The sequence below is a fragment of the Vulpes lagopus genome, chromosome 2 (assembly GCF_018345385.1).
Source record: "Vulpes lagopus strain Blue_001 chromosome 2, ASM1834538v1, whole genome shotgun sequence".
Lineage (NCBI taxonomy): Eukaryota > Metazoa > Chordata > Mammalia > Carnivora > Canidae > Vulpes > Vulpes lagopus.
In genome coordinates, this window is record NC_054825.1 from 26,511,391 (window position 1) to 26,537,214 (window position 25,824).

The 25,824-nt window shown below is 48.6% G+C and overlaps 2 protein-coding genes across 12 annotated transcripts in view; one reads left to right on the top strand and one right to left on the bottom strand.

Annotated features, from left to right (window-relative positions):
- GBF1 (golgi brefeldin A resistant guanine nucleotide exchange factor 1) overlaps positions 1-10,401 on the bottom strand; it is a 122,514-nt gene extending 112,113 nt beyond the window's left edge. For all 8 annotated transcript variants that reach the window (XM_041742253.1, XM_041742237.1, XM_041742244.1 and 5 more), the window contains exon 1: positions 10,162-10,401. The gene's annotated coding sequence lies outside the window, so the exon portion shown is untranslated. The remainder of the gene's footprint in view (positions 1-10,161) is intronic.
- On the top strand, positions 10,349-25,781 carry PITX3 (paired like homeodomain 3). Of its 4 annotated transcripts, XM_041742274.1 has the most exons (5): positions 13,981-14,233; positions 15,747-15,866; positions 23,086-23,215; positions 23,382-23,584; positions 24,142-25,781. In XM_041742274.1, the coding sequence occupies exons 3-5, from the start codon at positions 23,098-23,100 to the stop codon at positions 24,727-24,729; spliced, it is 909 nt and encodes a 302-aa protein (XP_041598208.1). In that variant the 5' UTR covers positions 13,981-14,233; positions 15,747-15,866; positions 23,086-23,097; the 3' UTR covers positions 24,730-25,781. The 4 variants fall into 4 exon arrangements, with proteins under 4 accessions (XP_041598215.1, XP_041598208.1, XP_041598204.1 ...); XM_041742281.1 differs by lacking the exons at positions 13,981-14,233; positions 15,747-15,866 and adding an exon at positions 10,349-10,401; XM_041742270.1 differs by lacking the exon at positions 15,747-15,866.
- Positions 25,782-25,824: the final 43 nt, after the last annotated feature.

The following is a 25,824-nucleotide window of genomic DNA, read 5'->3' on the forward strand; positions in this document are numbered from 1 at the left end:
ACGTGATCCTGGAGTCTTTGGATCGAGTCCCACATCGGGCTCCCTGCATGGGGCCTGCCTCTCCTTCTGCCTATGTCTCTTCCTCTGTGTGTGTCTCTCATGAAATAAATAAAATCTTTAAAAAAATATATTTTATTTATTTATTCATGAGAGACAGAGAGAGAGAGGCAGAGACAGAGACAGAAAGAGGCAGAGACATAGGCAGAGGGAGAAGCAGGCTCCATCCAGGGAGCCTGACGGGGACTCGATTCCGGGACTCCAGGATCATGCCCGGGGCTGAAGGCAGGTGCTAAACCGCCGAGCCACCCAGGCGTCCCTATCTACTTTCCAAATGCCCTAGGCACACAATGTTCTCTTCTGAGAAGATTCAACAATGAATACATACAGAACAATAAGGAGGAGAACCAAGAAATAGAAGATGAACAAATTCAAAAATAAGTCAAAGTATCAGAAAAGAAAAAGATAAAATCTTTAGTATCATTCCTTTCTTAAATTATTTAGGCAAGATGAATATGCTCTATATCTCTAGAAGGATTTTGAAGAAATGCTAACAGAGGTTGCCTCTTAGAGAAGGGAAGTGGGGAACAAGGATGAGAAGAAGGCTTTTCTCCATATATTCTTTTGTATCTCTTGAGTTTTGTGTCACACATATATGTTACCTATTTTTAAATTAGAATAGTGAAGGGGTCCCTAGATAGCTCAGTTGGTTGAACGAACAACTCTTGGTTTCTGCTTAGGTCATGATCTCATGGATGGTGGGATTGAGCTGAAGCTGGGCTCTCCACTTAGTGGGAGTTCTGCTTGAAGATTCTCTCCCTCTGCCTTTCCCACCACACTCACTTGCACTTGTGACCACACTCACTCTCTCTCTCTAAAATAAATAAATCTTTATGGGACGCCTGGGTGGCTCAGCAGTTAAGCGTCTGCCTTTGGCTCAGGACATGAGTCCAGGGTCCCAGGATCGAGTCCCACATCGGGCTTCCTACATGGAACCTGTTTCTCTCTCTGCCTATGTCTCTGCCTCTCTCTGTGTCTCTCATGAATAATAAATAAAATATTTTTAAAATAAATAAATATTTACAAAAATAATTAGAAGAGTGAAAAGTAGTTGTATTTTTCCATTTGTAAATGATTAGGCACAGCCATCAAAGTTAATTAGCTAAAATTTACTTCGGTCAGACATTACCTAATACATGCTAAGCGAAAGAGTAGGCACAGCATACAGTACTGTCATTACCCACCCAAAAGGAATTTATAATCTAGTAGATTAGATAAAACACATACATATACACACAAACCCATGTATATCTCCGATGCATGAGTAATACATACTGTCACAATACTGGAGCAAAGAAAATTATTTCTGGTAGAGGGCTCTGGAAGGCAACTGAAAAACAAGATTCCATTTTCTTGAGAGAGAGAGAGTGCAAGCGCAAGAGAATGAGGAAAAGAGGGGCAGAGGGAGGGAGAGAGAGAAGCGGACTCCAGGATGAGCTTGGAGCCAGACTACACAGGGCTTGATCTCAGGAACTAGAGACCATGACCTGAGCCAAAATCAAGAGCCAGATGCTTAACCAGCTGAGTCACCCAGGTGCTGCCAGACAGGATCCAACAGTCAAAAATATAAGGGAAGAATGGGAAGGGTAAAGGCTCATAGGTAGGAAAATTCAGTAGGTGTTTAGGGGATCATGATTATTCCAGACTGGCTGGAATATTATTCCTAGGGGAATAAATAATAGGAGGTAAAGCTAAAACAGCAAATGTGGGCTATATCATGGAGGGCCTTCAATACATAGTTATTATTCAGTATGTATACTGAATACCTACTATTATAAAAAATATTTGGGGAGCACCTGAGTGGTATAGTCAGTGTCTGACTCTTGATTTCATCTGGAGTCATGATTTCAGGGTTGTAAGCTTGAGCTTTGTGTTGGGCTCTGCACTCAGCAGAGTCTGCTTGTCCCTCTCCCTCTGCTCCTCACCCCGCTTGCAATCTCTCTCCCCCTCCCTCTAAAGTTAATAAATAAAATAGCAAAAAATATATATATTTTGGAGACGCCTGGGTGACTCAGAAGTTCAGCAACTGCCTTCAGCTTGGGGCATGATCCCGGAATTCCAGGATCAAGTCCCATATCGGCCTCCCTGCAGGGAGCCTGCTTCTCCTTCTGCCTGTCTCTGCCTTCTCTCTCTCATGAATAAATAAAATCTTTAAAAGGCCTATAAAGAGACATTATAACAATATTTAATTTCTCTTTCAAAGAACTAAGAGAATGAGAGAAAACACCCATACTGAAAATAACACAGCAGCAGGTAAACAACAACACTATACTACAAATTTTTTTTAAGTGCTAATTAATTAATTGATTAAAGATCTACCAGCTATTTGGAAGGCTTCCTGGAGGAAATAAATTTTGAACTGGGATTCCAACTGAAGTAATCAACCTATCATTTTATCAAAATTTATTAAGCACTAGGATGACTGGGTGGCTCAGCAGTTGAGCATCTGCCTTTGATTCAGGGTGTGATCCTGGAGTCCCAGAATCAAGTCCCATGTCAGGCTTCCTGCATGGAGCCTGTTTCTCCCTCTGCCTATGTCTCTGTCCCTCTTTCTCTCTCTCTCATAAATAAATAAATAAAATCTTTAAAAAATTTTATTAAGCACCAAAAGCTAACAACTTTCTAAGACAATGGAGATCTAAGCAAAAAAAAAAAAAAAATCGTCTCAAGCTTCTTTTCATAGTAAAAAAGAAACAACTAGAGAATGAAGAATTATTTTCAAAGATTATACACAGTTGCTTAATCTCCTGCCAGGCCTCTGAGCATTTGTCTCCTCATAGAGGGATTCTCCCAAGGAAATCTGCCCATCAGCTTCAAATGGGAGGCTCAGATGAACTACATGCTACCTGGCAGGCCAACAGCCTAGAACCCCTTGTCACAAGGTCACAAAGGCCTGCAGAGACCTCATATAAATATGGCAAAAAAGAACTTAAGGTCTATCTTGTATCAGAAATAACATTGAAAGGAACAACCAAATAAGCAGCAACTAACATCCCCAGCCAGACAAGCCACTGGTCCAGAGACTGTAAGCCACACATATTCTTTGAAAGTACTGTCTATTTAAAGCTGAGTCTAGGGGTACCTGGGTGGCTCAGTGGTTGAGCATCTGCCTCTGGCTCAGGTCGTGATCCTGGAGTCCTGGGATGGAGTCCCACATGAGGCTCCCTGAAGGGAGCCTGCTTCTCCCTCTGCCTATGTCACTGCCTCTCTGTATCTCACATGAATAAATAAATAAAATCTAAAAAAATAAAGCTGAGTCTATAGCATTCCCCTGGTGCTTTGTGGCATCCCAGTTACTCACCCCAAAAGGATCCAAAGAGAAGGAGTCACTCTATCAAGCAACTCCTTCTAAATCTAAACAAAAGCAGGAGAAACAGAAATAATAAATTGGATCTTTACTTCATGGAATACAAAAAAAAAAAAAAACTATTTCAAATGAATTAAAGATTAACATGTAAAAAAGAAATTTTGAAAATTTTGAGAATATATGAGAATATTTTTATAATCTCAGCATAAGAGAGAAGCACCTAAACAGGAAAAAGTACAACCCATTAAAAAAAAACTGGTAAACCATGTTAAAATTAAAGACATTTGTTCAAAAAACACCATGAAAAAGAGGGAAAAGATAGGTCACAAACTGGGAGAAAATATCTTATACCTTACACATATAACTAATAAAGAAACAATATCCAAAAAAAAACAAAAACAAAAAAAAATAAAGAAACAATATCCATAATATAAACTGTTAGAGAACTATACAAATAGACCCTCCCCCAAATTGGCAAGAGATATGAAAAGGCATTTCACAGAATAAGGAAACACAAACAGCAAAGAAATATATGAAAACATTATTAGCTCCATTGATAATCAAGACAATTATAAAATAAGTTTATGAGACACCAGGATCCCTGGGTGGCTCAGTGGTTTAGCACCTGCCTTTGGCCCAGGGCATGATCCTGGAGTCCCAGGATCGATTCCCAGATCAGGCTTCCTTCCTTGAGCCTGCTTCTCCTCCCTCTGCCTGTGCCTCTGCCCCTCTCTCTCTGTGTCTCTCATGAATGAATAAATAAAATCTTTTTTAAAAAAAGTTTATGAGACACCATTTTACAGAACAAAAAGTTTAATTTGACTATACTAGGAGTTGGTAAAAAATGCAGGGCAAGTGGCTGGTGAGTATGCAGACTGATACAACTCATCTGGGTTACAATTTGGCATTATCTTGCAAAATTGAAGAACTTCATATCCCATATCTCAGCAATTCCAGTTAAGACTATACATCAGGGAAACGCACAAAAAATTCTGAGAATAGTGGCCAGCGGGAGGGGGAATGTGACTAACAGGGAAGGACACACAAGCAGCTTTGTTTTGGCGACATTTTGTTTTTAAGCTGGGAGGGGATACTGATGCCCCGTATACACTATACATATTCTTTGCATGTATGACATAGACCATCACAAGTTCCTTCTTTTTTTTTTAAAGATTTATTTATTTATTTATGATAGATACAGAGAGAGAGAGAGAGAGAGAGAGAGAGGCAGAGACACAGGCAGAGGGAGAAGCAGGCTCCATGCCAGGAGCCCAACGTGGGACTCGATCCCGGGACTCCAGGATTGCGCGCCCTGGGCCAAAGGCAAGGGCCAAACTGCTGAGCTACCCAGGGATCCCAAGTTCCTTCTTTTTAAAGTCATGGTCTTTGTTGTCCTTTTATTTTCTTTTTTTCTTTCTTTTTTTTTTTTTTTTTTTTTTTTTAATTTATGATAGACCTAGAGAGAGAGAGAGGCAGAGACACAGGAGGAGGAAGAAGCAGGCTCCATGCCGGGAGCCCAATGCGGGACTTGATCCCGAGACTCCAGGATCGTGCCCTGGGCCAAAGGCAGGTGCCAAACCGCTGAGCCACCCAGGGATCCCCTGTTGTCTGTCTTTACACTTGCTGCTCCTTTTCTGTTTTAAATATTTGTGGGGGGGATGCCTGGGTGGCTCAGCAGTTTGGCACCTGCCTTCAGCCCAGGGTGTGATCCTGGAATCAGTCCCGGGATCGAGTCCCACATCCAGCTCCCTGCATGGAGCCTGCTTCTCCTCTGCCTGTGTCTCTTTCTGTGTCTCTCATGAATAAATAAATGTTTAAATAATAATAATAATAATCAATCATTCCAAAAGTCAGTGAAAATCAGAATACCAGTGGTTACAAGAACAAGCTTCAGAAGCAAAACAGTCCTGACCGTTACCACCTTTATGATCTTAGCCAAGTTTCTTAGCTTTTTTGAGCTTCAGTTTACAATTCTCCATTGCAAAATGAAGGTAGTACCTCCTCATCTGTTTGTTGTGAGGCATACATAAGAAGACTGTAAAGCACCTAGTATGGCAAGAGCACTATTTAATAAACCCTCCAAAAATTACCTGTTATTATAATACCTAAGACCTTCCCTAGCTAACCCACTACCTCCAGAGAGTATAAGGACTCCTTTTTTGTCATTCCATTATACCGTACATAGCTCTAAAGAACTTATATTGATTTATACTTATTCATTTAGTCTGTCTCTCCCATGAGTCTATAAGCATCTCAGGAAGACATCATGATTTATTCACCTTTTTATCTGCAATGCCTGTAAGATAAATGATAAATACTCAAAGAGCAAATGAACAAAGGGATAAACTAATATCAAAGACTGACTCTTCAATACAGTGCAGCTCACATCCAACTCCTGTGAGAACAATGAATTCATAGAAAACAAGGATTCTAAGCCAGGCAGGCAAACCTTTCTGCATCCCATATTTGTTTCCCTATCAGAAGTTACAAATTCCACACAGGCTACTCTATAGACAAAAAGAACCCACATTACCCACCAGTCTATTCTATTTTCACATCTATTTTCCTGAAGTCTCCTCATGTGCTATATGAATGTTCACATTTCTTCTCTGAAATATATAATTATTTAACTGTCAATTCTTCATATATGTATGTTGGGTCTTATTTTCTTTGGTTTTAAATAAATGTCTTTTTTTTTAAGATTTTATTTATTTACTTGACAGAGAGAGAGAGAGCACAAGCGGGGGGATCGGTAGGCAGAGGAAGAGAGAGAAGCAGACTCCCCACAGAGCAGGGAGCAACTCAGGGCTCCATCCCAGGACCCTGGGATCATGACCCAAGCTGAAGGCAGACACTTAACTGTCTAAGCCACCCAGGTGCCCCAAGAGATGTTATTGGTATACCATTGTTTAAGGGTCTTTTCTCTTATTTGCTTTTAAAATTGTTCTTATCCAATAAGGGGCGCCTGGATGGCTCAGCTGGTTAAGCATTTACCTTCAGCTCATGATCTCAGGGTCCTGGAATGGAGCCCCTCATCACTCCCTGCTCTGTGGGGGAGTCTGCTTCTCCCTCTCCCCCTCCCCCTGCTCATGCTCACTCTCCCTTTCTCACTTTCTCTCTCACTCTCAAAAAAAAAAAAAAAAAAAAAAAAGTTGTCCTTACCCAATAAAAAATTAGATTCTCCAAAGGCAATAACTGTTTGTCTGTTTCATGGTGCTTTGATGTATAATACAGAGCTGTGCAAACCAAAAAAATTAATGGGCTTTTTGAGAGGGCAGAAGCTAAATGACCCACAACTGGCCGTTCCAAGGCTTATCTTTACTCAGTATCTCAAACATCCCAGAGAAACACCAGAGATGCAACTTGTAAGATTCCCAGAGCTGGCCAAGGAATATATCTTATGCTAATAAAGCACGGAGAGTGACCAAGAATTACTAAATTAGTAAACAACTTACTGGGTTCAAGAAATTTACCCAAAGAGTAGAGATAAGTGAAAATCAAACTAAGAAGAGTTGGTGCCCTGAGAGGCCACAACTGGAAAATCCTCCCAAACCCAATAATCAGGTGACTAGTGTACCTCAGCTCTGCCATGGCACCTCCTTCATGGGGATTCTGAGTCTATCCCAAGAACTATACACAAGGTAACCCACTAAGAAATGTCCAAAAATATCCTTTCTACTTAGAGATGAAAAATGAAATAGAGCTTCTCTTTCTCACTCCTCTTTTAACAGAGCACCCAAGGTGACAACTAAGGGTGACAATTTACCGAGTAGGACAAAGAAAAAAGTTAGCCTGTGTAATTATACATAAAGAACTACAATGATTAAGTCTCATAAGGATGCTTATCTTGTATATTAGGGGTCATCATCCACTGATGATGGGTAGAATACAATTCACAGACATATTTTATTCTATCTCAAAAAGGCTTTAAAAGACTTTAACTAGTTGCCAAGAGTTTAAAACACAATGATCTGAATTTCAAGTTTCTCCTGAAAAAATAGGAAGACAGGTCATACTGTGCCACATTCCAGTACACTATAGTCCCCGCTACATCCTAATATATTTGTACCTGGCTTGCATCACTCATTTACATTACCTGCCTGATACTCAGGCATTTAAGTTTGCAATCCTTGGTTTATATGATACTAATAAATTGTTACTTCCATGATCACTTCCACTATGACTGGGGCTCCAAATCAACACATTGCTCTATTATGTTTTCATTTAATTAAACAACTGCTGTTGAACATACTGAAGTACAGAAAAAGAACAATAAAAGCCAAACAGCTGCTGACTACATTTGCACAAGCCCTTCCAGCGTGATGATAAAACAAACCTCCCCTTCTCCCTTCAACTCAACTCCACCATTACCCGAACAGCAGAATCATTCTAATTAGTCACACTGAACTACAGGGACAGACTGTGATCAATCAACAGAAGTGGCAAACAAAGACTAGGATGATCTTTTCAGAGAGTACTGTATAAATACTGTGAGTCTCCTTAAAAGCAGAAGCTGAATCTTTTACCTCTCTACTGCTCACACTAGTCAAAGTACCCTTCAGTGAGGTTATTATCTTAAAGTGGCAGTCATCCTGCATTCTGGAATACTGGGGAAGTAAAATAGTAGTGGAGCTCTGAGAACTGAGAGTTCAACTGGGATTGATGCCAGGCTACTCATGAGGAGATGTGTCTACAACCTGAGCTCCTACTGAGCCAATAAGCATCCCTGTCAAGATTAGAAGGTACTTTTGTTACCTTTGGCAAAAAAAAAAAAAAAAAAAAAAAGATTAGAAGGTACTGTCTATCTACAGCCACCTTTGCAATTTAGCTCAAATTCAAGTCTTGAAGAACAAATTTTCTTTTTTCTTTTTTTAAATTAGAGTATGGTTGACATACAAAAGAAGAACAAATTTTCTGATGTGGGGTGAGGGCTGCAGGTGAAAAACTATTCCTACCTAGAAAATGAGTTTTTGGTAAAGACAAGGGAAATCTTTGATGTGTGAGTCACCTCTGGGCCCAACTGAAAAGACGCCGGACTGGTCATACTATCTACTGAAATACTAGACTACTATTCTGCAAAGTCTATCAACTCAACAGGGCTCAACAGGGCACATCAAGCCAGGTGAACTTATCAAACCTGGATACTTCCTAGGTTATGTCATTTCATAAGCCTCTTTCTAGTTTGTTTGTTTGTTTTTTAAGAAATTCTGCAACTTAGATCAGCAAGTTAAAATACAAACTTGTTTCCTGGACCACTTCCATCCTACTTATTTTAAACAAATAAATACAAAAAATGCTATTCCTCCACCAACGCACACACACACACACACAGAGACAATTTCAGGAGGGCAGAGGGCATTAGGTAGGATGAAACTGAGTTTAGACCCTGTAGATCCCATATAGTTTTTCCTTCTAACACAGTGAGGTTTTGATCCTCCTTGTCACTACCTTACCATGCAAAATCCTGACTGCCAAGGCCAGAACCAGGCCACGAGTCAGGATCACATACTGCAACTAATCCTTGGTACAGATAACATTTACTGAGTGTCCATTGCTTTCTGAAAGGCATTAAATTGATACTCCTTATCCTTACCTTATGCTCTAGGTAGGCTATTGCATATATGCTACTGCTTTTAAGACGTGGGTAAATTAAACAGAATAATCCCAAAACAGACCTCTCTCTTTGTATCCTCCCATATGGCCCAGAGAAGTGCCTTACATACCTGAATTAAAGGCATAAAAATTTCTATGTTGTGCATTAAAAAACACCACACTATTCCTCACTTCTGAAGGCACTCTTTACCCTTGGGTAGTTTTACAATATAGCAGTTTATCAAAGGTCACTACAGTGCCATAAACTACTCCTTGGGAGTTATGCTCCATCATTCACTCTGCTGCCCTGACTCTACCACTTTTAAATTAGCTGAACATCTTTCATGACACTTTTTACCCGCTAAAAATAATAGGCCAACAGTACCAAACTTCACCAATACCCAAATCCCTCTCTGTTCTCAGCCAAATATGTCATAATAGAGTGGCTCCCTTGTGATTAAACATCTCCTTAGGCCAAATGAAGAGAAGACCTTGTGGGGAAATGCCAACCAAAACATACACCAGAAGATAATATCCGTAAAAGATTGTGTAAAGGAAGAAAGAGTCTCAGAAGATAAGTTCAGTGTTTAGATACAGACACAGACTGGCAGTGAGCTACCCCAGAAGTGGAAAGTCTTCTCTTAGCCCAGGTCTCCGTAAGACTGGCCTCAATCCTTCCACACCTCTTCTCACTACCTGAGTCTAGGTTGCACTAGCTCATCATCCAGTATTAATGAAGCAGTTCACAGCTGCATCAATGAGGCAGTCACACAGAAGTGGACGCTGTACAGGATCTGCAGAGACTCTCATACCTAAAGTCTAAAAATCAACCCTAAAAAGTAGATACAACGTTCCTTAGGTTTGCTTTCAGCTTTTGAGGACTGGGCTCTCTAAGATACAGAAAGCTTTAGAAGAGGGGAGCTGAAGGCTAAGTTAAGCCTGGAAACACAGGAAGAAAGATTCGGGCACCCGAAAGGGATCAGAAGTCAGAGCTCAAGTCGCCCCTCCAGCCGCAGGGGCCTGACCTTTGCCCCCTGCATGCCTCCCAGTTCCCTCCCACAACAATCTCTCCCTGTCTTATTATTTCCCCTGCGTCCTTAACCCACCCACGTCGTCCAACGTAAGGGCCCTCCTCCCCTCATTCCCTATGGTGATGTCAGGGCGGCCTTCAAGACACTGGAACTCTAAGAAGAGACTTCGCTGACCTGTCAGCGGATCCAAAATGGCGGGGCCTAGTCCCAGGACCCGCAGCCGCTGCTCATGTCCAGCCCAGGCCCCGAAGGCGTCTTTAAGCGACTCTCCCGGCTCTGGTGGCAGATGGGAGAAGGGAAGGAGCCCGATTCCTGGGAGTTGAGACCGAAGTCAGAGACCGCACAGACTGCCAGGAAGAATCGGCCGGAACGAGCGGTGGAGCCGGCTACCTTCCCTGTCAGCTCACTGACGTGGTAACTAGCCTCAGTCTAGCCCGCTGCCTGGTAACTGCGCGAGCCCTGGCGCGCACAGCCAATCATAGCTTTGTATCGTGAGAAGTGGCATTCCGGATACCCAATCAGAGAAGGAAACTGGCTGAGGGGGGCAGGTACAGCCTAAGGAGGCGAGATTACAAGGGAAAGAAAAGGGTAGGTAGGGGACAACCAACGGATACAAGGATTCTCTGAGTGACAGTTACAGAAGCCAATAAAAATGAGAAATTGTGCTGGGCGGTTAGAGAGGTGGAGTTAGGTAGAGCTCGGTTGCAGTGCGCGGCTTAGCAGTGGCTGCTGGGCATTATGGGGAGGAAAACTATGATTTGCTAGAAACGGGGCGGGGTTCGTTTTGAGAGCCTGAGCGGGCGACCCTACTCCCCTCCACCTCCCTCCCTTGCCCACCCCCGGCCACCTCCCATCAAAGTCACCTAGGATCACTTACTGTCGAGGTATCTCTGGGTTCTCTCTGTCCTAGGACCGGTCCCTCAATCTATTCCAACCTCCCCTCCCCCACCGTCCCGGCTGCCTGCCCTGTTTAGCTTCTCATTACACGTGTGTGTCCCATCCCAACTCTGTGTCTTGTGCCCCATTCCTATCATCCAGAAATAGAGAAAATGAGAGGAGGCAGTAATCTTGGATCTCTGATTCAGGTCTCAATTTACAGAGCAGGAGGAAACCGAGTCCCAGTGTGAAAATATGTCCCCCAGGTTCACATAGCTTGTTAGCGTCAGAGCAGATAGACAAACGCAGGTCTCCTCACCCTCAGTCCAGCTCTCCTTTTCACTGCCTCTCACTATCTTTTACACCTTAGTTTATCAAGCTGTGACTCCCAGCTCCGCTCCTCATACTAAGCCTTGGACGCTCCTTACCTACCTGGAAAACAGGTAATCATGGGGGGTTAGCCAACATCACCAGTGACAGGAAACTGAAGCCTTTCCTGTTTACCTTGGAAATGCTGAGAAGACTAAGGACTAGATGCCCACCCCAGTCTTCACTCTTCTACCCTCAGTGGTCTCTCCCCTTGCAAGAGATTATAGAGTTTCCAGGATATTTAGAATACATAGAAGTGAGAGTGTGTGGGAAGAAGACAGGAGGATGGATTTTCTCCTTGCTGATTGAATGATGGAATTCTCAGCCTATCTACTGGGCAGGTGTCTGGGCAGACCTGAAGAGACTGCTGAGGGAGTAGAAAAAGATACCAACTTTCTCTCCATTTCTTCCCATGTATGGATGACCCAAATCCAGAGAAACTCCATAGTAACATGGGGATGCTCTAGGTTCCTCTAATTTGAAGAGCCCATAAGACTGAACATCAGACCTAAAGAACTCAGCAGCTCCCTGCACCTGCACATTGGGCTTCTGAACTCTGGGTCCAGATCTTTCACCCAGAGTCAGAGGAAGAAATACAACCACCTTAGTAACTCTTTCCACAGTACACCTGAGCCATTTCCACTTTCTTTTTTTTTTTTTTTAAGATTTATTTATTTATTTATTCACGAGAGACACACAGAGAGAGGCAGAGGCATAAGCAGGCTCCTTACAGGGAGCCTGATGTGAGACTCAATCCCCAGACCTGGGATCACAACCTGAGCCAAAAGCAGACACTCAATCGCTGAGCCACCAAGGGGTCCCTGAACCATTTCCACTTTCATTTGAAAATTGGGATTTGGTTTTCTGGGCCTGTCTCAGATTGAGAGGTCCTGGATAGCCAACTGGAATATCCTAGTTGGACCACAACTCCCTATCCTCTTCATCTCCACTCTCATATACCTCCAAAAATTAATCAACCAAAAAGCATGAATAGTTGGGGTGCCTGGTTGGCTCTGTCAATGGAGCATGCAACTCTAGACCTCAAGGTTATGAGTTTGAGCCCCACATTGGGTGTAGAGATTACTTAAAAATAAAATCTTTTTAAAAATAAAAAATAAAGCATGAATGGGATTGTGTGACAAATGAGGAAAAAGATTACAATGCCCATCGTCTTACCGGGCAGAACATCTCCCTCTTAGATTTCAGTACTGAGTCCCACATTATGCCTAGGAATAGAAATATAAGGGAAGACATAGTACTTACCCTCCCCAATCTTAGGATCATAGAGGACATCATATAAGCTGACCTCTAATAGAGGGTATGTGTAAGAGGATTATGGGAGCAAGAAGCTAGACATCTGGCTACCTTGGGAGTTCAGGAAAAGTTTCTCAGAGAAAATAAAACCTGATTGGAACTTAAGAAAATGAGTAGGAGTTGGCAAGATGAAGACTGGAAATATGTTACTGTCAGAAAGCCAGAGATGTGCAGGAAACCACAGGAGATTGGAGAGTAAGACATGATCAGGTCCAGGCAGCTCTTCCTGCCCATGGGTCCTGTCCCCATGCTTTAACAACAATAATAACAACAAGACAAGGTCAGGTGTCAGGTGCCGAAAGTCTTGTATGCTGGGCTAGGCAGTTTAGCCTTTATCTTGACAATCAGGAGCCATTGCAGGGTTTTAAGTAGGGTAACCCTAGCTACCCAGTCTGACTCCACGTGTTTCTTGAGACAACTGTCTTGTCCCTTGCAACTCCCTACCTAGCAAGCGCCAAGCCCACACCTTGCCCACAGGACTGAATCTGGTGTCACCAGGGAGAAGTTAGCCCTATTAAGGCTGGGAGAGCATAGCCTGGGCAAGCCAAGGGTGCAGACTAATGGGGGAGCCACCCAGGCCTGAGTGCCCAGCATAAGTCCTGACATCCAGCGAGTGCTTCCTTTAATTCTGAGATGTAGGTGGGAGAAGAGGAGTGATAGCTAAGTTACTTGACCAAGGTCACTCGGTGATGGTGGGAGGGTTAAAACATTGGTGTTAGAATGCTGCTTTGGGTTTGCCTCATTCCAAACTTTGCTTTCTCCACGAAGCCATCTTACTTGGAAGAGAGGAAAGGTAGGGGGACAGAGCGGGAGATAGCCAGAGAAGAGGAAAAAAGAAAGATGTGAAGAAAAAGAGCACAGAGAAAGATAAATTAGCCTTTCAAAGTGGCAGAGGAGGAAGGAGAGGGACAAACACCAAGAGCAAAAGGGCGGAGGAGAAAGAACAGGAAAGAAAAAGTCAATATGTGAGAAGACTGGAGCAGAAACAAAAGCGCTGAGAGACAGACAGCGACAAATGGAGAAAATCTGCGAAACTTGAGCGGCAACCAAGCGCTGAAACCCGGTGGCCTCTCCCGGCCCGTGCGCCCTCCCACGTGGCGCCCCGGCTGCCCTATACCCCAGCACCACTGCACACACCGCTCAGGGTGTTGGCTTGGCCCCATTTCTCTGCCGCCGGGCCCGGCATCCACGGGGCCTCCGGGCACTTTAGACTCTCGCCCGCTGGACTCTGCCAAAACGTTCTTGCTCAGCTAGGTTTCAGCCACGTGGGGAAGGGCGTGGCCCAGATGCTGAGGAGTACCTCCGATTGGCCAAGGGGCGGGCTTCTTGGCGGCGCGCCGGCCGGACCCCTCCCCCGAAGGCGGGGCCTGAAAATTCACAGCTGGAAAGGGTGGAGCCTGGGCGGCGCAGCTGGAAGGGGGCGGGGCCCGGCGCGCGAGGCTGGCCGCGGCGGGCTGGGGGCGCCCTGGGCTGCCATAAAGTGAATGGGCGCCGGCGGGGGGTGGCAGTCCGCCGCGAGGCTCACTCTCTCCCTCTGCGAGTCGGAGAGCGCCGGAGCGGAGCGGCGGCCCGGGCGCAGGGGGGAGGCCCCCACCCCGGCCGGGTGCCCGGCCCCTGGCCCCTGCCTGCCCTCCAGACTGCCGCCGCCGCCGCCGCTGCCGGGAGCCTGCCTGCTGCGGGACTCACTGTGAGTGCTTGACCATGCGGGGGCAGGGGCTCATGGGGCCGAGGGGCCACGGCCGAACTTCGGGATCCCCAAAACAGGACCTGGGTGGCTGAACTACGGAACAGTGCCTGGGGAACGGGTCTAGCCTGGGAGAGCGTACTGCAGACCCGGGGCCAGGACTTACGAAAAGGGAAACTCAGCGTCGGGACTCGGGGGACACACAAGACGGAGACTCAGGGGATCCGGAGGGAAGCCAGAGACCTGGAGCCAGGACAGGAGCTCCGCGAAGCAGGGAGTAGAGTCGGGAAATCATTACCAGAAAGCGCCCTGGAATTCGGGGGCGCGGGGCAGCAAGCCAGGGAGAGAAAGGGGTTGCGGAGGCCCTGGCCAGCGGGGGGAGCTGGCGACGGCCACACAACGTGAGGGCAGTTGGCGGCTCCGGACGCCCCTCGCCCGGGGCTCACACCCTAGGGGCTGGGAGCAGGGGTGAGTCTCACACGCTTCTCTTCCCAGCCGCTTCGCAGTTCGGATAGGAGCCGAGTGTGGGAGCCTGGCTGCGACCGGGTCAGACAGCCGCTGTGCGGGCGGCAGGGCCGAAGCTGGGAAGCCCGAGTGACTAGGCGGCCGGGCTGGCATGTCGAGCTTGGGGTGTCAGGGCCCACATGGGTCCCGGCCTGGAGCCGCATGGAATTGGACGGAATGTCCGCAGTGCGCGGGACTCAGTGCGGACAGAATGTCCGGGGAGGCTAGGTGGGTCTCTCCGGAGCAGGCGCTGTGTCCGGCCGGGGCGGACAGAATGTCCCTGGCCGAGTGGCATGTCCATGTACCCGGCCGCGCCTTGCCCAGCTGCTGCGTGTGCAGTGGGGTTCGCTGTGATGGGTCGCCTCAAATCCCAGCTCACACTTTGCAAACTAGTTTCTGCTCCTAGGGGCTGCGGGTTGGGGGTCAGGGGGTGCCAGGAACAGGCAAGTGAGAGTAAAGGCCTGGCCTTGGAGTCCAGTGGCACTGGAGGACATTCCCTCTCCAACCCAGACTAGATCTGAGCATCACCCTGCACTTCTAGAATCCAAATTTGTGGAGAGAAAGCCAATGGTAGGACCGCTAGTAGAAGACAAGGGAAAAGGGAAAATGAACCACAAGGACAATGGGAGGGGAAGGAGGAATCCAGCAGAAAACTCCCTAACAGCTTCAGTTCCCTCACAAACTCAGCGTCAACCCCTAATTTCAATACTGCTGACCAGATAGCCCCGGATTCCTACCTGGGTGTCAGCAGGCTAAAGGCTCCTTCCCTGCAAGAGGCAGGAGCCCAGGCCCAAAGAGAAAACTGCAGCAAAGGAAACCCTGTGGGTTTGTTTCCCTTTTGGTTCTCTCAACCCCACCAGTGTCAATGCCATCCTGGCGGCTGAGAGGAAGGAGGAAGGAGAATACATGGAATCCAGACTCTGGGGCCAACATAGGACCTATATGGCCCTCCAAGTCTGGTTAGGAAGGATGTCTCAGCCCTACCCAACTGTCCCTTTTGTTTTCTCTGTAGCTGGGAAAGGGCCCTGATTGCCTCGGACCCATACAGTGACCACCCACCCTGACCCCAACTCTTTAACCAGAGCCCAGTTACGCTAAAGCGAACAGAGAAGAGAGAACTTTCCCAGACTGTGTAAGTGAGCAAAACAACTCAGCTGGACACTGAGTTTTCATGAGATAAGTGCAAGGTGATGTATTTAGCAATTTAAACAAGTGGGTCTCAACCTCTTTAACCACCCACCCATGAATGACATACAATATGTATTCCCCACACTCTCACCTCCATTCCCTAATTTTAAAGTTGGCCTATCATTGGCTAGGACATTGTTTCTCAACCTTTTTTGTCCTTGCTCCCTTTTGATAAATATAAAGGTATACCTCAATTAACCCTACCATATTCTGATACCCTTTTCAGGGGCTTGTGCTCCCATCACCTTTGAAAATCACTGAAATTATGGGTGAAGTTAAAGTCTAAGTCAGGAAAGGAATAGAGAAGGCATTGCAGATGGTTCCCTGAAGACCTTAGCCCAAAGTTCTGCATTTGCCAAAAAGGCGTAATGGCATTATAATGAAGATGAGTGGAAACAAAAGACAGAACGTTCTCTCATCCTTGCATAAAACCATGTAGCTGAGTGCATGCCTGGTCACTGGCTCTTAGGGAGAATGTTATGGACCCAGAGAAGGGACAGAGAATGATCCACCAAATAGGGAGCCAGGGGCTGCTACACAGAGCAAACTTCAAAGCTTAGGCCTCTGGAAGGTGAGACAGGATGGACACCCACAAATAATGAAAGGCCTAGATAAGCAGATTTGTTTGTTCCCCAAATCTTGAAATGGGAGATGAGGGGGTCTTATAGAACTGGGGTGATGCAAATTCAAGATGAATAGGAAAATGTTCCTTGGCACACTGTGGGCAGCAAACTTCCAGAGCTCCTTTCCAGAGAGGAGGTAGAGGCAGGAAGTGGAAATGGAATCCTCCAGGGCTTGGGAGGATCAGTGAATGTCAGAACCACAAATGGCTGCTGGGGTAGATGAGGCAAGGTGTGGAGTTTAGACTCTGGTTTTAGGAGAACTGGATTCGAGTCTCTTCAATCTGTGTCACTTTGGACAAGTTTATCTTCTTGGAGGTGAAATGAGGATGGATAGTCCTGCTACCCAAGATGGTTTTAAGAGTTAAATGGAATCATGTATTTGAAAGCCCTTTGCAAATGGAGATGCACCAAATAAGTAAGTAGGTCCCCTGTAACCACAGAATCTTTGTTTGGAAGGAGGGGTCTCAAGTCTTAGAGAAACCTGATAGCACCCATGATCAGACATAGGAAGATTCTCAGTGACAGATGGAATACCCCATCCCAAGCTTCCAATGCTAGCCATTACCCCTGTTCCTTTTCAAGAAGAGGTCTAGGGAGTTCCCCAAATGCTTAACTCCTCCACCAGGCCAAATATCCTGATCTGATCTCTGCCTGCCTCCTGCTCAAGGATATGAATATGGGCCCAGGACACAGGTCTAGGAGAGGAGAGGGGAGCAGGCTGGAGCTGCGCTGGGGATAGGCTTGAGAGAGGGACAGAGCCACTCACATCTTTTCTTCTCCATTCACTCTAAATGATGCATCCTAGAGTATGGGGAGGAAGAAGGCAGCTAACCTGAAAGATCCATTAGGTCCTGAGCTTTGGGATTACCTGGAGTGTCTAGCCCATCCATAGTCATGGACAGGGACCCCTGATGAGAGTGATAGAAACAGAAAGGCAAAGAAATAGGCAGTGGGGGGGAACAAGAGCTGCTTTCAAAATTCTCTCCACTCCTTCTCCATTGTCTTCCCCGGGGGCATTCCTTACACTTTGTAGTTAAAGTTTCCCCTTTCCCACCTTTCCATTGTCCAATCCATTCTGCTCACCACAGCCAAATAAAGGTCCCAGAGATGATGTTCTTATGTTTCTCCCCTGCCTACAAGCCTCCAGTGACTCCCACTGCTTGTAGTACGGCTTCTCAAAAGGAGCAGACAGGACAGGAATATAAGGGGCATGAAGCTGCAGGCTAAACATGGCCCATCTTCCTGGTGTGGTGATGTCACTTGAAGATGTCCCTTGGAGATTTGGAGAGAAAACTTTATTTTTTATATTAAAATAAATATACGTAAGTATGGAATAGAATGAAAATTTTGCTTCAATTTTGAACAGAAGGCTGGAGATCTCAAAGAAATTTCGTAGTAGTGGCAGCTGTTTGAGGTTGCGCTCCCAGTTTCCTAGAGTGATGTTCTTTCTTACTGGTCATAGCTGTTTTTGATGGAAAAGCTGGAGACGCTCTAACTTAGACTCCATCAAACCTGAAGCACCACCCCATGCCCTTCATTGAAGACTCCCTCAGCCTGACCTGTTTTTCTCTTATGATCTCAGTTAGGCTGCCCGTTGCCCTCTGAACCTGCCAGCTCCTTCCCAGTCCTGCTCTCTTATTTAGGAGCTTCTTCTCCTTCTCTGCCTCCCCAGTTCCCAGCTCTGTCATGTGCTACATTCTCTGAGCCCCATAACTTGATACCACTTTACATGGGCTTCCATCTCTCTGATCCCCCACAATGTGAGAATTATGACCATTTAGCCCATCATTGTCCACCCTGTTTGCCTCCCCAGACTGTGGGCTCCTAGAAGTTAGAGTCTGTGCCTTACCATCTCTGTTTTAGCACCTAACACCTGCTGAAGGAAAAAAGGAATGAAAGGGTGGGTGTGGGGGCCCATTTCTCTGATCCCTAATTTATCCCTTGATACATACTGCATCAAATCATTGCTGCCTCCACTTAAATCTTAGGGTTTCCTCTTGGATCTGTGAGCCTCATCTACAGCTGTCTTCATTTGCTCCCATTTACTTACTGCAGCTCAGCAGACCAGACAGTCTGGGTGCTCAGCATCCCTAATGAACCTAAGGGCCTTACTTTAGATCCAGGTTTCTAGGCAGGTTCCATGCTAGTTAAGGGCCCTGGTTTATATTCTATCATCAGCTTGCTACTTGCTGAGCACTATGACTCCTTCCTTTCTATCTTCCTCTTCATTCAGGGGTTTTCTTCCATCTCAGTTCTAGGGTACACCTCCTGCCTGGGTATTATTATTGCAACGCCTTGGGAACCCTCTGGCTGTGGCCCTGATTTGCCCCTTTGGCATCAGGGTGAAAGTGGGCACACAAGTTGCCTTCTTGCTGTAAGCTTGGCTTCCTTGGAAACCATGGCCTCCCTTCTATGACCTCTTTGACCTGTGATAACCTCTGCTCTCCACCTTAATATATCTTGAATATTTTTTCTTGCTGCAGTCCATGATGTAATTCCAGCCTATACTTCAGAATCAGAGCACACCTGCAGGTCCTTTCTTCTCCTCAGGGCTGGGATTGACACCCTAACATCATGGAGCCTGTCCTATACATCCCCAGTCAGGTGTGCAGGAAGGCAGGAGTGGGGACCAGCAGCCCCTCCCAGAGCTCGATTCAGCACCGCTGTTATCTCCTGACTTTCTCTGGTTCTGCCTGCTATTTCCTACCCCCATCAATCAATCTTGCAGCTTCCAGACCTATTGCTTGTTCCTGTCTACTGAGGGAGGCAAAGCCCCTGGTCTCAGTTCCAACTCCCTAGCTTCCTGACCTTCAACAGTTTGGGGGAGCTTAATCCTCGGCCAGCCTGTCTCCAGCTCAGACAACAGCTTGGTGCCCCCAGCTTCTGCCTGGCTAGCCCACCCAGTCAGGAGTCTGCTGGAGGCCTGTGTCCCCCAACCTTCTACCTCTCTGTTACCAGCCTGGCTGTGGTGTTCTTGCCTTTTCAGTTTCACAGGCAGGGCCCTTCTTGGCCTCAACACCTCTTTCCACTATTACTACCCCAGTCAAGAGCCTGAAGTCTTCCTTCTTCCCTTTACCAGTGGTTCTTGGCTTCAGTAACTCTGCCCATTTTGCTGTTACCTTGTTGGCGAGGCCCTCCTTTATGTTCAGGGCAGAGAATTCACAACACACCTTTGCATCCCACTCTCAAATGCAGCATACTCACCTTTATTCACCAGAGGAATTCTTTACTGGGAGATACAGAGTCTAGGAAGGTGAACCCAAGCAAAGGCAGACACAAGGATGAGATCTTACCACTCTATCCTTAGTTCCTAACTCAATGCCCAGCGTCTGTTTAATGAATGGGAGAGGAAGAAAGCAACTTGGATAGAATTTTCCACCTCCACTCATTTTTACATTGTTTTATTTTAACCTTAGAGCACTACCAGAGGTAGGTAGTGAAGGGAGTATGATCTCCCTTTTAGAGATGAAAAAACATGTCCAAAGAGGTAAAGCACTTTGCCAAGAACACAGAGCTAGTGAGTTGGGGAGCCAGGACATGAATGCAGATCTTTTGTTTCCAAACCTAATTTCTTATGGCTATATCAGATCACTTTCCTAGGAGGGGCCTGGGCAGTTTCCACCCTCTACCCTCAACCCATCCTCTTCCCTTGGATTTCTCCCCATCCAGCACAACAGGCTACCCCCAGCAGCCAGAGTATAGACCACTCCTCTGGCCTCTTTGGCCTCCTCCTCCCCCACAAAGTCCTTAGTTCTGGGACTGAGAGCTGAGGTTCAGAGGGGCCAGGAAGGGGGGGAGAGTAATGGCTAGCTCTAAAACAGCCAAGGCAGCTGTCCCTGTCACAGAGAGAAGAGACTATGTAATGGTGTGGGTCTGTCTGCCTGAATGTGGGAGAGCATGTGTGGGAGAGTATGTGTTTGTATGCCTCTAGCTCCAAGTCCAAGTGCTTATTTTGTCTGAGTGGGGGCCCATGTGTGTCTCCATGTGTGTCTGTCTGTCTCTGGGAATACATAGCCTAAACTCTGCTTTCTCGGCCTCATCTTTTACTCTGGCTCTTATCTCTCCTCACCCTGCAATAGAGGGTGAAACGGAAACACAGGTATGGAATGCTGGAAGGGAGAAGGGGAGTTCAGAATACTGGAAATCTGGAGCCAAGGCAGACTGGAAAGACAAATGGCACTGATGGGATTTAGTTTTCCCTACAGGTTAACCCAGTCGTCCCTCTTTGCCCAGTGGTGTTGTTCCCATGGCCTCTGGAAAAGCCAGGAGCATGGTTTGCATTTCAAGAGCATCTTGGGTATGAAGTAAGAGGAGACTTCAGAGAACCCCTTTTTCTAGCTCTCAGTTCTAAGCCTTTGAACTATTTGGGAAGAACTACTACTCAAGGCTGCCACAGGTCTCATCCAAGGGCATCTTCCTTCTATTAGAGCATCACTAATTCCTGACCTCAGACCTGGAAGAGGAGGTGAGCTGAACCTCCCCACCCTTAGCCTGACTTCTCTCCTTCCTGGGTTTCCTTTAGTCCTGCCTCTCCAACCCTAGGAAAAGGCCCAAGGTCTAGACCCCTCTCCCTGCAGAAAGAACAGGGACTGCTTCTCAACCTCCTGCCTTGACCTCTGTTGCACCCCCATTCTCACTTGAGAGGTTGGGGGGGCAGCTGTCCACTCTCAGCTGGTCGATGGGGGCATTACCATGTGCAAATACAGGCCGCTGCCCATCTGCGCCTCCCTGAGAAAGGCTCCTTATAAATTCAGAACAGTGAAGTGACACACATCTCAATCTAGGCTAATCCACCACATTAATGCCACCCTGCACAGCCTGCATTAAGTCCCTGTTAATGGAGAGGCAGATGGACCCCTCCTACCCTGTTCTTCACCCCTGTTCCTCTGTACATAGCCTCCGTTGGTTCTCCTCTGAGGGAGAGGCATCCAAACTACTTGAGCCTCACTAGAGCCCCTTTCTCCTCATCCCACCAGAGGGGGCTTGGGAGAGCTAACAGGAAGGGAGATCCTGCTGGGGAGACTTGGAGAGGGACCCAGGCTGTCTCCTGAGCAATGTGAAGCAAGGTTTGGAATAAGGAGTAAGGGTGGTAGGGTGGCTGTAAGCAGCTCACATCTAGGGGTGCTTGGGTGGCTCAGTTGGGTAGGCAGCTGCCTTTGGCTCAGGTTATGATCCTGGGGTCCTGGGATCGAACCCCGAGTCGGGCTCCCTGCTCAGCTGGGACTCTGCTTCTCCCTCCCCCTCTGTTCCTTCCTGGTGCTCGCTCATGCTCTCTGTTGTGTACACTCTCTCACATAATAAATAAAATCTTTAAAAAAAACGAAGAAGCTCACATCTACTGCTGGGGGTACGGGGTGGGAGTGCTGGTAAAGGCTGGAATGAGCGGAACTGGTAAGGGTGTGACGTGTGTCTGGGCAGGCACATAAGCAGACAAGGCCAGAAAGCCTAGGGATTTTCTTTATTTTTTTATTTTTTTATTTGTGATAGTCACACAAAGAGAGAGAGAGAGAGAGAGGCAGAGACATAGGCAGAGGGAGAAGCAGGCTCCATGCACCGGGAGCCCCACGTGGGACTCGATCCCGGGTCTCCAGGATCACGCCCTGGGCCAAAGGCAGGCGCTAAACCGCTGTGCCACCCAGGGTTCCCAAGCCTAGGGATTTTCAAACTTGTTTTTGATCCTGGAACCCTTTCTTCAAATACTCTCTCCTGGGACGCCCCGGTGGCTCAGCGGTTGAGCATCTGCCTTTGGCCCAGGGCGTGATCCTGGAGTCCTGAGATCGAATCCCGCATCGGGCTCCCTGCATGGAGCCTGCTTCTCTCTCTGCTAGCCCCAAGTTCTACCCTGAAGGGATTTCTGGGTAGGGCCCCAAGGAACACAATTTGAAAAAGCAAATGAAGAAAAGGCATTAGCTTTGGAGTTTCCCCAGACCCAGTTCAGATCCCAGTTTTACCACTTACAAGCTCTGTAGCCTTAGTGGTTACTTCAAGTCTGTGTCCTCACCTGAACAAGGGTGATAGTATTTAATACAGATGCATTCTTGTTAGGAGAGAGTGAGGTAAAGGCATATAGTATGTATTCATAAATAATAGCAGTGATTATCCTTATGTGAGACATATGGGCTTTGGTTCAAAATCAAATCTGTCCCACTGGAGGGTGAATGACAGAGGTTCAGGCTGAGTTCAGGTATAATTGGTTGCGGGGCATGTATGAATTTGTGGGGATAATAGACATACATGTGAGAGAGAACTGAAGTTTTAGAGGATATGATATACAGTACGTGGCGGGCAATGGTGCGGTTTTCCTTAGCTAATTCGATAAATATCTAGTGTGCATATCTGTGCATAAAACCCCCGGGGGTAGACACCTTTCTCCCCTTAGGCTGCTGTTTCCCTATTCTATCCTAGGGTACTCCACACAGGGGTAGCTTTGTGCTGGTAGCTGAGGAAGGGGCAGTGAACCTGAGGGGAAACAGTACTAGACCCGGATAACCGGGAGATTTTAACCCCATCAACATGGTCTGTGCCTTCTCTCCCTTCCAGAGTCCTCCCTCCATGGAGTTTGGCCTGCTCAGCGAGGCGGAGGCCCGGAGCCCGGCCCTGTCGCTGTCAGATGCGGGCACTCCCCACCCGCCACTCCCGGAGCACGGCTGCAAGGGCCAGGAGCACAGCGGTGAGCGCACCCTCTACCGGAGATCACAGTTCAGTGCCTCCTTGGGTGGCATTTGGGAGTGGAAGGCGGGGGTGAGGGGGTGGGGGTGGGTGGAGGAGGTCCTCGAGCCGCAGAATCCGCGAAGGCCTGGGCGCCCTGTGACCTGCCCCCCCACCTCGGCCCCCAGACTCGGAAAAGGCCTCGGCCTCGCTGCCCGGCGGCTCCCCAGAAGACGGCTCGCTGAAGAAGAAGCAGCGGCGGCAGCGCACCCACTTCACCAGCCAGCAGCTGCAGGAGCTGGAGGCGACCTTCCAGAGGAACCGCTACCCCGACATGAGTACGCGCGAAGAGATCGCGGTGTGGACCAACCTCACCGAGGCCCGCGTGCGGGTACGCCCCCCCCCCCCCCCCGCAGACCCGCAACCCTCCCCCTGCCCCGCGCCCTCTCCAGCCCAGTCTCCATCTCACTGGCCGCTCAGCGAGCCGCCCTGGAGCCAGCCCTGTGCCTCTGCCCTGCCTGCCTTTCCCGGGCTTAACGCCGACGCGCCCCTGCCTCCATCTGCTGCCCCCCATGGCCTCCTTCGCACTAGCCTCCAGCCTCTGCCCTGACTCCCTCCGCCCTGTCACTACGGGTGGCTCGTTCCTTCTCCCCACGCCCCCTCGCACTGTCCCTCGTTTTCTTCATTCCTCCTTGACCCCATCCTACGGGTCCAGACCCTGCTGCTCCCGATTCAGCCCTGCCGTCCACTCCTGATCTCAGCCCCCTGACTCGGTGCGCTCCCCCCACGCCCAGCCAGGCAGCCTCCACGCTGCCCAATCGCGTTTCCAGACACTCGTGTGTATCCTCCACGCGGCGCTGGCCCGAACCCCGGTCTCGGTGACCCAGCCGCCAGCCGCGCTGACCGCGCCCGGCTCCGGCCCTGACAGCCGCTCTCCGACGCCCGCAGGTGTGGTTCAAGAACCGGCGCGCCAAGTGGCGGAAGCGCGAGCGCAGCCAGCAAGCCGAGCTGTGCAAGGGCGGCTTCGCGGCGCCACTCGGGGGGCTGGTGCCGCCCTACGAGGAGGTGTACCCCGGCTACTCGTACGGCAATTGGCCACCCAAGGCGCTTGGCCCGCCGCTTGCTGCCAAGACCTTCCCGTTCGCCTTCAACTCGGTCAACGTGGGGCCTCTGGCCTCGCAGCCCGTCTTCTCGCCACCCAGCTCCATCGCCGCCTCCATGGTGCCCTCGGCCGCGGCCGCCCCGGGCACCGTGCCAGGGCCCGGGGCCCTGCAGGGCCTGGGCGGGGGGCCCCCCGGGCTGGCTCCGGCCGCAGTGTCCTCCGGGGCAGTGTCCTGCCCTTACGCTTCGGCCGCTGCTGCAGCCGCTGCAGCCGCCTCTTCCCCCTACGTATATCGGGACCCGTGTAACTCGAGTCTGGCCAGCCTGAGGCTCAAGGCCAAACAGCACGCCTCTTTCAGCTATCCCGCCGTGCCCGGGCCGCCCCCGGCCGCCAACCTCAGTCCATGCCAGTACGCCGTTGAACGGCCCGTATGAATGGCCCGGTCCGTCGACCATCCCCGAGGGTGGGGCGAGAATTTACAGACTCCCCGGACTGGGGTCGTCTTGACTGGCTTGCCCCTGCCCCGGGATCTGAGAGGGGTGCTGGGGCAGCTCGGGGTGGGGGGGATGGTGGGTGGCCAGCTCAGGAGAGAGCCTTCCCCCTGCCGGCCCTGAGGGGTGGACTGGGCCCTATACACCCTACACACAGTCCGCGCCCCTGGGACTAAGGCCAGGAACAGGGACCAGTTCCCCGGGGGCCAACTGACCCTTGGCCCACCCCGCCTTCTCCAGACTCCCCTCCCCCATTTTCAAAGATAAACGAAATAAACGTGCGCGGACTGCCAAAGGCTTGATGATTCAGAGTTGCGGTTGAGCTCCCTCCCCTGTGGCTAAGGAAGAGCCTGGTGTACAGGAATAAAGTGAGGGCCCGGGCTTCTAGGGCTTCAGTCCCCTCTCAGTTCCCAACACCAGGATGGGGAAGCTGGGGGATACCTGGAGCAGAGGGGCGCACCTGCGTGCAAATATGTAGGTGTGGCTTAGGGAACTAGCTACGTGGCTGGTGTCAGCCAAAGCTGGTGCTGCGGTGCCACCTCGTGGCGTCATGGAGGATAACTGGAAGGTCGGATTTGGAACTCTTACTTGCCAAGTGTCAATTCTGCAACTTAGGAAGCTTATGACCTTAGATAAGTTACACCACCTTTCTGCACCTGTTTCTCACTGTTCCTATGAGGGGCTTGGGCCTCTAATAGCAATAAAATTCTGGTCTGTAACAGACATTTATTAAGTGCCTATCAGGCCTAGGATTCTTATTGAATGTCTCTTGTGTGTGCCTCTCATCTTTCCACACATCTTAGGCTTCTCACCCAGCAGCCCTCTCCCATCACAGCAGTCTTCCTCCCCCCCAAATCCCCAAAGACCCGTTGAAATATTTAATTTAAAAATGGAGCGGGACACCTGGGTGGCTCAGCAGTTGAGGGTCTGCCTTCGGCCCAGGGCGTGATCCTGGAGTCCCAGAATCGAGTCCCACATTGGGCTCCCTACATGGAGCCTGCTTCTCCCTCTGCCTATGTCTCTGCCTCTCTCTGTGTG